General features: G+C 35.5%; 1 protein-coding gene across 4 annotated transcripts in view; it reads right to left on the reverse strand.

The window, feature by feature from the left end:
- BMP2K (BMP2 inducible kinase) overlaps positions 1-13142 on the reverse strand; it is a 121680-nt gene that overhangs the window by 34104 nt on the left and 74434 nt on the right. For all 4 annotated transcript variants that reach the window (XM_044766204.2, XM_044766206.2, XM_070505573.1 and 1 more), the window contains exons 8-11: positions 10847-10950; positions 9370-9449; positions 4799-4959; positions 1079-1281 (exon numbers count right to left, since the gene is read on the reverse strand). In XM_044766204.2, the coding sequence (XP_044622139.2) occupies positions 1079-1281; positions 4799-4959; positions 9370-9449; positions 10847-10950 (548 nt within the window). The remainder of the gene's footprint in view (positions 1-1078; positions 1282-4798; positions 4960-9369; positions 9450-10846; positions 10951-13142) is intronic.

The following is a 13142-nucleotide window of genomic DNA, read 5'->3' on the forward strand; positions in this document are numbered from 1 at the left end:
ACAAATTCATCAATATTACTCATCCTTTTTTGTGCTATAGTCTTTTTTTAAAAATACTGATCGTACCATAACAATGATTTGGGTACTCAGTAGTCCGAACACCAATGTCAAATAGCTATAGTCAATAAGTGACTGTAATTTATACACGCTTATTGGAATTGGTTTCAGAATTATAAATGAAACATAATAGATTCAACTAAAACCATTTCCAGTGCAGTTTAAGGATGAAGAAACCTAAACTTAAACACATTTACCAGTTGATAAAGACCCCTGAAGTGACTTGTGTCCAGGACTCATTATAGTATATTCCCACTTTCCCCACTCTCCCCATCAATGAGATCTTCTGGCCATCCAATGGCATCACCTACGTAACTACTCTCCACTCTGGGTCTATCAGTCAAGACCAGCGGAGGGAAACACCCATGCGAAGTGTCACCCATGTAAATGGCTCAAAAACATTTCAGGAAATGATGAAAGGATAATGATGACAGTCAAATTTAAAATAGTTTAGTGAAACTAGAAATTTGTAGGTTCTGATGAGGCAAAGGACAGAATAAAACATACAGTCATACTTTTCTATGTCCCTCTATGCTATCCCTGGCCTAAATGCCATCCCTATACACACACACACACACACACACACACACACACACACACACGCCAGGCAAAAAATAAAAAACAAACAATAAGAACAAAAACCCAAGACAGTGTTACTTCTGAAAGCCTAATATCACCTTTCCAACAATAACATTATTAGTCTATGTATCTGAATTCAAAACCTAACTTGAGAATGATAATATTCATCATAAATCACAGTGCTTATTCTTGATGCCAAATGACCAGATGAACATTCTTTGCTACATAAAGCTATCATACAACCTATTTCAATAGCATATTCTTAAGTACCTCACAGAATGCAAATAAAAGACATAGTCTTTGATAATCAGGAAATCGAGCAAAATGTTTACTTGATTTTAGAATTCAAGATGCCCATGATACAAAAGGGAATTCACTGATATTCAATAGCAGCATGAATCTCACGGCACTATTTCCAGATCTAAAGTAACAAAAGAATTACCTGCTGCATATAAGCATCCTGATGTAGCTGATGTAGCTGATGCTGCTGTTGCTGCTGGTGAGGATGACGATGCTGTAAATGAAGTTGCTGCAATCTCCAATCTCCTTGTTGTAGTTGCTGAAGTACTCTATGCTGCTGTGGAGGCTGCTGAGGGGTCCCCTGACCCAATAAAATCTCAGGGCCATTTCCAGATCTCAGTGCTCCTAAAAGAGGTTTCCAAAAACTTACATTAACATACTCATATTTCAATAATATGGCTGGATTTCAAAAGATTCATTTCAATAATCATTTAAGTAAGGCATTTATATCCTTATTTTATAATAAGAAATTCCCATATGCATATATCTAAAGGGATTACTTACTATAAGTACCCATGAAAGATTTTTTTTGTCAGCTACAATGCCAAACAAGTCAACATCCAAGAAATGCTTCATCTCTCCATGAACACACCAGCCATGTCAGTCTGCTCCACATTTCTCAACTATATCATGCACTGTCATGAGTCTGTGTCTTCGCCAATATGATTCTCTCCATCCAGAATGCCGCTTACCACCTACTGCAATTCTTCTTATCCTTTAAAGTTTAGCTCAAATCTCTTTTCCTTCATCTAACACTTCCTCTCAGTTTTCTAACATTTTATTCTGCTTTGCACATATTAATTGTTTACATGGCTATTTCCTAACCAGGGCCCTGAGAGATGGAGTGATGACTTACTTATGTTAGTGCCCCAAAGAACCTTTTATATAACAGATGCTCAATAAATGCTACTGTGGTGAAGCTGTTAACACTGTCTCCTAAACGGATATTTATTTATAAGCTTCATTATTTTACCCTAGGAAAATCCTATGAATAAACTTTTGAAATTAATGAAAAAGTAAGAGACACACAACATCAAAAAGAGGAAATGCAATATACTATCATTTCAATATTCTCTTCTAACAAGCTACTGTAAATTCCAATGTGACTGTTTAATCCTAAGGGGAAAAAAGGAGGGAGAGTGCAAGGAGGGAGAGAAGGATTCTTTTTCTTCAATATTAACATCTTCAAGACTCCCCAGGCCTTAGATACAATAACACCTCTGTGAAAATACATTTATAACTATTCCTAACTGTTCTAATCATAAGAAAAATGCATGCTCATTTTAATTATTCTTGAAATATTGTAAAAATAGAAGGAAGAAAATTAAAACCATAATTCCAGCACACAGACATAAGCCCCATTAGCCTTTTAAGTGTATTTCTTTCCAGCTGGAAGAGCATTAAAAAGTTCGTCTCCTCAAGTATACATTCACTTTTGAGGGCCCTGATGTCTAACTGGAGAACACTTGTGGCTGGGGAAGCCCAATCACAAACCAATGATCATCATGCAGTAACTCAAGAGGCTCAGCTCTCCCCTTACACACTGTAACTTTTCTCTAGTGTCATTAAAGTTCTCAAGTGAAAGCCACAGAGCACCAGAGAACTCTCAAACAACATCACAACAATCCTACCTGAAAACAATGCTTTCAAGTACAGCATTAAAACCCTCAGACTACTATTATCCATTTTGCAAATAATGAAACTAAAGCTCAGAGAAGTTAAGTGAATTCACAACTTAAATGATAAACTCAAAGAAAATATTTACAACATATTTGGCAAAGAACTAATGTTCAGAATACGTAAAAGTAAAATCTTCAGAGCAATAAATATAAAAGACAATCTCATAGAAAACTGCAAGAGATAATTCACAGAAGAAAACAAATGGCCAATAAACATGCAACAGTACTATTAATCAGGAATATTAAAATAAAAACAAAAATGTTTCACCTCTCAACAGGGCAACATTTTTAAACACCCGATACTATCACGAGTTGGCAAGGACAGGAATGAAAGGACACACACTGTTGTTGGTAATGTAAATTTTTGCAGTCTTTTTGGATGGCAATTTGGCAATATCTGCCAAATTTTAAATGAGTATACTTTTTAATATCTTCCTCAGAAAAATGCTCTGACACAGAAATCAAGAGTCTGTTACAAGGCTGTTTGCCACAACACTATTAATAACAGCAAATATTGGAAATAACCTAAATGGTTACATAAGCTACGGTATATTCATGCTATGGAATATCATATACCTCTTAAAAACTACACGGTAGATCTATATGTACTCATGTGCAAAGCTCTCCAAAATATATTAAGTAAAAAAAAAAGGAAATCAAGTTGCAGAGAACTATGTATAGTGTGAATCCATTTATGTTAAACACAACATGAATTACTTATATCCATAAACATGCAAAAGCATAAAAAAAGACTGGGAGGATGCACACTGAACTGCTGCTAGTTTTTACTCTGTGAAGGAAAAATGGAGAATTAAATATCTCTCTAAATACTACTGTGCTGCCTGAATATTTCAGAAGACTATATTCAAGTGTTGCTTTCTGTATAATATTTAATGGGGGGAAAATGTTAAAGGATGTACATACGGGAAAAAAACAGAGAATTATTTTTCCAACTTAAGCTAGAAGCATGTAAGGAAGAGAAACGCTGCCCCTGACAGGGGAGGAGGCCTGACACTCGCAGGCAGGTCTCGGTGTTCTCCTGAGAAACATAAACAATTTCACAGAACACCCACATCAGACAAGGCCCTCCTGTGACTGTGATGGATCAGAACAAGCAGCCCACACCATAATCATGTCTGAACACTGACGAAATCAGGAACATTGTCCAAACCACAAAAATGACCAAACCTCTCCTATCCTGGCTAATCTGACCAACTGCTGCTGCTTCACCAGCTGAGGCTCTTGCTTCCCTCCTTCTAGATAAGATTTATTAAGACACCTAATGATCCTGACAGCATCCAATCCAGAGCCAAGCCCCACTGCCTTAAAGCCTCCCCCAAATTACCTAAGACAAGCCCAAATCCTTTAATGTCTTTTCAAACACCATTTTACTGAGACACTCCCAGAGATTGCCATGATATGTGAGTAATAAACCCAATTTGCTCAAATACAAGTGTGCTCCTAGGGGTCTTCGGCTGGAGGGCATTGATACATGATAGATAAGACTAATAGACTCTCCAACCTGAAAAGGCAGAAAAACGAGAAACTAACATGGAATACGTACTATGAAATAGAATCTTCCTAGATACCACACACCTTGTCATTTACTCTTTATAACAGGAAAAGTACTTGCTATTCCCATTTTACAGAGAAGAAGAGTGAAGCTAAGAAATAGTAAAATGGAAATTTAGACACAAGACTTCAAATTCCCCTATTTTCTCTTTTCCATGGAATAATCTTCCACCCATTATACCTGACCACCACAGAGGTATGCAGCAATACACCCGGTAACACAAACATTATTTCCCCTTCATATGTACTTTATTTAACAGTAATAATAGTGGTTAATAGTCAACACTCTTAAGGACATATTATGTGGCAGGCATTATATTAAGCAGTCATTTAACCCTCATAACTATCCTGTAAGACAGGTACTAGTATTTTCATAACATATTACCAAAAATGGGAGAAATAGGACTGAAATCCAGGTGTATGAGACTCAGAGTGTCGCTCTTAGCTCTTAGAGCATCCTAACCGAAAACACTGTAACATCAAAACAAAACACACAATAGCGTCTTTGCTTCACAATACTAAGTCTGTCAGTAATTTATACGCCCAGGAAATCCAGCCATAAAAGATCTAAGTTACCTACAAAGGGGACAAGGCTGGTAGGGCTGTACTACCTTTCGCTCTGTGGTTACCGAGCTCAGCAGGAGCAGGGACTTTAACAGGCGTGGTTGAACTCTGAATGGTCAGCACACTGGGCGTGGCAGTAGTAGAGTTGGCCTTTGGTCTTTGTCTCGGTGCAATTGAGGTTTCTGTTGGTCCAATGGTATCTGTTATTCTACAAGAAAAGAACTCATTTCATTCCAAATATTGGGATTATTTCTAATTTATTATTTGTTCTACAAAGTATCTATTTCAATAGGTGCATTTTGATTATTATTGGTGATCACGTTAGTCTTCTTGGTTTCTTCCTAGGTCTCATTCTCAAGTAGTAAATGTCTACTGAAGACAGGAAAGTAAATAAAATAAACATAACCACTTTCTTTAAACCAGTATGCTACCATTCATAGTCTGCCACTGAAGCTGGCAGAAAAAGACTTAAGATTGCTCTTAAGGAGATGAAATAAAGGAAACAAACAGAAACTTCTCATAAGATTTTGGACAAAATTGAGAGCCAATTCTCTGAACCAGACAGAGAAATAAAGATAACAAACAACAAATAACAGTCTCCCTTAGCTTGGACTCCAGGCCTAAGAAAGAAAAAACTGCACCCCAGGGCATGTAAAACAAAAGAAGCCAAAACTTCTAACAGGTGGGTTATCTGCTCACATTCAACTTCTTGAAACTTTAACTTGGCTTTACTCAGAAGAGTGAATGGAAATTATATAAAACTTTTCCTGTTAGGACTTACTTTAGGCCACAGATGTGGGTGGTCAAATGGTAAGCATAATTTTATAAGCTGTAGACACTAAATATAATTTGAGAAGACCTAGACATTTGCTTTTCTCTTTCAAAAAAAAGCAAGGAAAAATCTTTAACTTACATATTTATCAACTTTGCTTTCTATAAATTCAGTACAAAAACTCAAATACTTTTTAATAGGGTCATATAGGTTCACTTTTCATAGGTTCACTTTTCAAAAAGATTGCAATAAAATTCCTTAACAAGTTCCCTTAGCACATTTTCAAGTGATTTGATACTTAAAAATTTTGCACACATGATTAATAAATACACGATTAATCAAGCACACATGCTGCACTTGGAGGAAGTCCTGTCATCTACCATAACTACCCAGATCTACACCTCTTTCCTATATTGTATGTACCACAAGAGGGAGCCCTGTTAACAACTATCTTTCTAAAAAAGAAAAGTGAAATTGAATCAAAAGATTTTAGAAAATCGTAGAAATACATTCTATGTGTGCTGTTTTCTAAAAATAACATTAATGTTTTAGATGGGATGGGGATGGTCCAAGTCATATGAAAATGGAACGAAAAGGCAAGAAAAGATGATGTATACCTGATCAATTACATCTTATTTTAATGATAATCAAGTATTTACTGAGTTCCAATTATGGATGTGGCACTAAAACCAACGCTGTACTCCCCGAGCTCAAGTAATTTGGGGGAAATATTGGATGCAATCTTTCTATTTGTCCATCCATTCTTTATTAAGTCGGTAGGATGGGCCAGACCTCACTCTGCCTTGTTCCTGTTCTCAAGCGCTCTTTAGAGACTCACAATACACATGAGCATAACAAACCTCTAAAAAGCATATTAAAAGTTCTGCAGACTTTGTTTAGTCTCGTGTTTCCTAATTTATTTTATCAATGTACCAGTATCTATTATAAAATTACTGATCTTCAGCACAACACCCTGCCTTCAAAGAATTTACAGTACCCCTAGGAAGATACGGCACATGTTCGTGAAAATATAATAAAATATAAGACAGCAAAAATAGTCAGTGCCAAGCTATTTCTGTCAAGAGTTTCACGGAGGAGTAATTCCACCTTTAATCTAATTTGGCTAGAGAAGACTTCAAGTAGGACCTAGAGATAAAAAACAAACATGATTTCATTAGGTAGCGAAAAAGAAACAAAGCATTCTGTGTGAAGAAATGGGAAGAAAACGCCTGGACAGATTAGGCAAAGCGAAGCTACAAACTTGACTAAAATGAAAGACTGAGTAATTACTGGTATCAACGCTGCTGTGCAGCCTCATCCTCACTGTGACAACAGACACACAGCTGTTTTCTCTGCTTCTTTTCTTTCCTTTCCTTCTCATCATCACCTGAATAATCTTCCTAAAACACAGACGCTCTCTCCTCTGAAAATCCTTCAGTATTTCCACCTGCCAGGACAGTGATCCTCAACCCTTCCATCTTTAAGATATGTCACATAAGCTTCACATGTTTAACAGCCCCACGAGCAGATGCGGATTTGGGGGAAGTGTAGGGGCTTTTAAGAAGTAAAGCAAAGAGTGCCACAGATTGAAGGTAGGGCAGATGGAAAATATTCATAAAAGCTTTAAAGCATGTAAATAATGATACTAGCTATTTAAAGATTTCTCCACCCTCCCCCTCAGAAAAATGCCTTATACGTGAAAAAAAAGACTAAATTTTTAACATTAAGTTTTATTCACATTTAGATTTTTTCAAGTTCTTTGATACTATCAATAAAGAGTAAATTTTTATTATTGACCAATAAGCACCAATGAACTCTATTTTTTAATATACATAATATACAGATTTAACATACTATGAACAGCTCTATGAATTTTAGCTGCATTAACTTCATTTGCTTATGGCTGTAAAGCTATAACTTGTGTCATAGTGAAAAGATATTCAAAGCATCATTCTTGTTCAGTTGACTCATGCTTTTTTAAAATCTTTATCTACCTTCTTAAAGATTTAATTATTGACAAAATAATCGTTAAAAAAACACAAGTAACAATAAAATTCAACTGACAAGTCCTACAATAATTCATAACTACCTCTCAACTAAAACAGCAGCGGCTAACTACAGCTATGTCATAGATAAGACAGACTGTTGGTTACGCGGGATTCCTGCGTGTTAGATGTAACTTTACTCCTTTGTCTCTTACTCAAGAGAATACTTTAAAATTCAAGTGAACGAAGGTAATATTTTTAGAATGAAGACATATTCTTTTTAAAAACTAAGTCATTCATAAATGATATTTTAACAATTTATAAATAACAGATTATTTATAACACATCTCACAACCAAGTCCCAAAGATATGACCTGACTACAAGGTTGAAAATTCACTGGCCTAACGGCCAAAGTCCAAATTTCTCAGTATGACATAGAAATAAAGTTGCTCATGACTAACATTTACCTGCCTCTGCAGCTTCACTTCCCACCAATCCCAGATATGTCCCCTTATCCTCCAGCCCTGCAGTTTCACAAAGGCCATTCTTCTTGCCTGAAATGCCTGCCTGCTATAGTTTCACTCCCCGTCATTCCAGGTGACTGACCTTCCTCCTTCAAGGAAGAGCTTAGCAACTCCCAGCCCCAGGAAAAGGATTCTTTCTGCGCCCCTGTTTGCTCTGCCCCCAAGTCTTTCCCTTCCTCCACTCTCAGAATTGCCTGATATTGACCAGGTTGTAACTGTCTACTTGTCTATCTTCATTATAATGTGAACTTGAGAATAAACACTGCTTCTTTTTCTTTGTGCTTTCAGTATCTGTATCTTGCATATAATAGGTACATGACAAAAGTATATTTCATATATTTTATATCAAATAAAATACTATGCATAAGCAAAATATAATACAAAAAAGTTGTGACCAAGAAATCTCCCCAAATGTAATATTACACCTGTCTGATAATCTAAAACATAGTCCTGCTTATTAACTTTTAAACTCAAAAAAAAGCATGAGAAAAAAAATCAACCATTAATTCAATCATTAATCAGATTCAGGTCTTTACCTACATAATACACATGAAACTTATTAACACGGTAAATAACTATGAAAAATTATTTAAAACAATATTTCTTTACCAGCCTTAACATATTATCATTACAACCATTCATTATAAATTATACATTGAAATACATATTCTAAATACGTATTAGAATACATAGTTTATGAATTCAGAATACTCTAAATATATACCTGTAAGAGCTATTTTTTATTTCCTTAAATTAAAAATATACTAGCTATAAATTCAAAATAAAACATTTCATAAATTAGAGTTGCCATGTGATGAAACAACAAAACTCTCCCTAGGGGCCAGCCCAGTGGCGCAGCGGTTAAGTTCGCACATTCCGCTTTGGCGGCCTGGGGTTCGCTGGTTCGGATCCCGGGTGCGGACATGGCACTGCTTGGCAGACCATGCTGTGGTAGGCGTCCCACATATAAAGTAGAGGAAGATGGGCACAGACGTTAGCTCAGGCCCAGTCTTCCTCAGCAAAAAGGAGGATTGGCAGCAGTTAGCTCAGGGCTAATCTTCCTCAAAAAAACAAAACAAAACAAACAAAAAAATTCCCCCTAAAATGACCCAAGGTAACATCACCAGTTACACAATCACTTCTTGATTACTGCAAGTGAGCAGTTCAAGTGACACTGATGTCAACTTGTATCTAACACAAAAAAGCTCAGTTTGCTATATAAATTGTAATAAGGAACATCACACTTTTTGTGGGGGAGATATTAATCAATGCTATTTGCTGGGATTAAAAATAAGAAGTACACCCTTTTTAAAAATTTCAGCATAGCTTTGCCTACCTGGTTTTTATTTGGCTTTTCCTAGAAGCTGCTTCACTAGCAGTCATCGGTTCAGGAAGAGCTGAGGGAATACAAGAATTCTTGGAAGAAAAAAATAAAACTTTTCATTCAGTTTTTATTTTAATCACAGAAGGCTTCACCTCAGATACCTACAAATCGTTCACATACATTTGCCAGATCTAATCTGCAAATATCACTGCATGTTATACAAACATCACTTTCACATTCATGTTCCACAGAAACCTTTGGAAAATAAACAGAACAATATTACTATATCCATTTTACAAATGGGTAAATCCTGGGTAAAAAGAAGGATTATATTACACTTGTAAATCAATGACTATTTCACACTTTGAAAAAAAGACGCTGTGGCATATTAAGTTAAGTGTTGCTTCTACATAATGCAGACAATTTTCATGACTGCTTGCAAAGTGAAAAACAAGAGCAGAAGACCTGACTCACTTGTTTACGCTCTATGTTTGGCTTATAGTAGGCACTCAATAAATCAATAAATGTTTGCTCAATGAAAAGCTAAAAATCCACAGTCAAATGTCAAATAAACCTACTTTCATTACTAGAATGTTAGAACTGCCTGACTTTCAGCTTCAACAGAGAACTGAATAAATACATTGACACAGTAAGGATTTCAAAAACCAAAAGGAAAGGCACCAACTTCCTTCTTTTTTCTTAGTGGGGTGAATTAAGTTATACACAAAGGAAAACCTGTTAAAACAAGACAGGTCAGAATGATTTTTACCAAGTTGAGAATGGCTTAGAATCAGTGATGATTCTAGACCTTTATTAAAATTAGCAGACCTGCCATACACAGTTAACCTGATGTAGTTAAGTACAGAGTGCAGATACTGAATATAATTCAAAGCCTTTGAATAATATTAGCTATTACCAACTCAGCACCTTCCATGGACTAGGCATGGGTTTTACATTTATTACTTGTAATCTTCACAACTACTATGCCTGTTTTATAGAAAAAAGAAGTGGACATTAAGTAACTTCCCAAAATATACAGAATCAGGACAGAACTGAACCCAGGTCTCTCCATATACAATGCCTGTGCGCTTTACACCACAGGTGACCAGGCCTTTTTCAGTTTATAGTCTGCTTAGTGACTTAGTAATTTTTTATGACACTCCTAGGGCCTCCTCCTAAAAGAAATCTAACAGTCCTGTTTGTTTAATAGTTAGGCCCAAACAACTTAATAATAGCATTTTATGCTGTGTTAGACAGATGTCACTATGTTGCCCTCAAAAATGCAAAATATCCTCGAGTGCCCCCAAGTCTACTGTAGCTCCCCAGGGCACCTCGGTGCACAGTTTGGCAACTGTGGCTTTATATCAAAAATACTCTTCACAAACACACTATTAGACCATTTGTCATGAAACAACCAACTCTGAAAGTATATATATCACACATGATGATATGGATTTTAAATTCCTATTCTACTTAAAAAACTACTTACATTGATGTTGGAGACTGGACAATCCTTTTTGGCAAATTTAAATGCGAAATAGGACACTTGAAATATATCAGGTCTATGGTCTGGATCTGGTTCAAGCATGAACCCTGCAAGAATAGATCAAAATGTTAGGAAGTTTCACTGAACACAGAAGCTATTTAAGGGCACATTACAAGGATTTACAAAAATATACACACACACACACATTTCTTCTTCCATTCTAAGATTAGTGATGATTCTAGGAAACTTTGTTAATGTTTACAGAAAATATAGAAATTATTTTATACATGAACTTAAAGCATTATCTCAAGCTAAAGACAAATCAGTTATAGAACAGCTCTGCACCAGAACTATGAATGACAAATATGAACACACAAAATGTGAGTTTAGTGAACACTGGGGAATTATTCAAGAAAGTTCCAGGGCTACAGTAGGGGTCCTTATTTTCACTATTATCTAAAATACCTCTACTAATTTTTCAATGATCCTGAATCATTGAGAAAAGACTAAGTTGTGTGCATTACAACCTATGTAACAAAGTTGTACAGGGTTGACACTATAGTTTTCCAAAAACATGCTTTCTTCCCATACGGATGCTAACGATAGTCACCATAGTTCTGTATTTCAGCATCTTATCCATATCACGTCCAGAAGTATGAGGAGAGTTTTATGGTCCTATCATAAGCAGATTTCACACCAACCTTAAAGCACTGCTTGAAATGCCTGACCTTTTTTCTAACCAAAATGACCACTATCACTTGTCTATTTCTTGGGTGACTTGTTAATTTACAACGTCACAAGAAGGTTGATATTTATATTCAAGTCTATAACTGAAAAACTCATATTTTGTTAAGACATCTCCATGTTCTAACTCTGCTTTATTGATTAACTCTACGTTCCTATAGCCATGTTCAAATCATTTTTAAGCCTATTTGGAATGTAAAATTTATAGCATTAATCAGATAATATTCTGAAATTTGCTAATTAATTATGTATAGAGAGATCAAAGTATATAAAAGGCTAAATTAAAATTATAAATCAAAATGAATTAAATCTTCCCTTCAAATTAAGTAAGATTTGAACAAACAATGTGTAACATGTCCAACAGCATGATAAACTTATTTTGGTTAAAAAAAAAAACAGTTGTTTGGCAAATGACACTAAGCACAAACTTAGAAATTTATTCAAGAGATTCTAAACTCAGTTTTAAAAATACTCTGCATGTAATTTGATTTTATATATTTACAAAGGCTAACATATTATCACTTATAAAATTGATTTTTTTATTTTATCACCATAGTTAGACAGAAATAACTAAAAATACTTAATTCTAATATTATTAATTTATATTCAACCTCATTCCAGAAAAGATTTGAGGAATCTACAAGATTTCTTTTATCCTCCAAAATCATATCTTATCTTAATACCAACAGATAGTAAATGTTTTAAAAGTAACAACAGTGCATGATATGAGGATAAATTTAAACAGACTTTTAACAACAAACGTTTATTCATATAATTTTTCAAAACCAAACAGGGGCTGGCCCCATGGCTGAATGGTTAAGTTTCAGCTCTGCTTCGGCCGCCCAGGATTTCGCCAGTTCAGATCCTAGGCGCGGATATGGCACCACTCATCAGGCCACACTGAGGCAGCGTCCCACATAGCACAACCAGAAGGACCCACAACTAAAATATACAACTATGTACTGGGGGGATTTGGGGAGAAAAAGTAGGAAAAAAATCAGTTTAAAAGGTCATGTTTAGCATTTATTTTAATAAAATAGAGTAGGCATTATTAGAGTGCTTTAATGTGGTAAGTATAAGCAGTATTTCATTAACCTTGTTTCATGTGTGCGTGCATGTGTGTGTGGGTTCATGTGTGTATGTACCACCAGGTCATAACTAAAACATATATTTTTACTATGGATCACAGTCAAACAGTTTGAAAAGCACTGTGTTAGGGACCTCTCTCTACTACTATAACTCATTCTTCTTCAGTGATTTGTCTAATTGTTGGACTAGAAAAAAAGAAATAAGTACACACACACACCAATCTCTGATGCTCTTTCTTAGAGAACAATTTATTCTCAGGACATACATGTTCTCTGTGAAACCATATTGTGTAAGTGGCCTGCTTCTGTGAGCAAGTCTATGGTTTTCCAGCATTGCCTATGAATGGGTGTGAGTAAATCGGGGGTTGAATACACATTAACAGGCCCATGTGGCTTCAGATTCAAATTTCATTCTGCTTTATCACTATTATTGTTGACAGTTTTATTATCTGATAAGCTGCTGTGCC

This window comes from Equus asinus, chromosome 3 (assembly GCF_041296235.1).
Source record: "Equus asinus isolate D_3611 breed Donkey chromosome 3, EquAss-T2T_v2, whole genome shotgun sequence".
Taxonomy (NCBI): domain Eukaryota; kingdom Metazoa; phylum Chordata; class Mammalia; order Perissodactyla; family Equidae; genus Equus; species Equus asinus.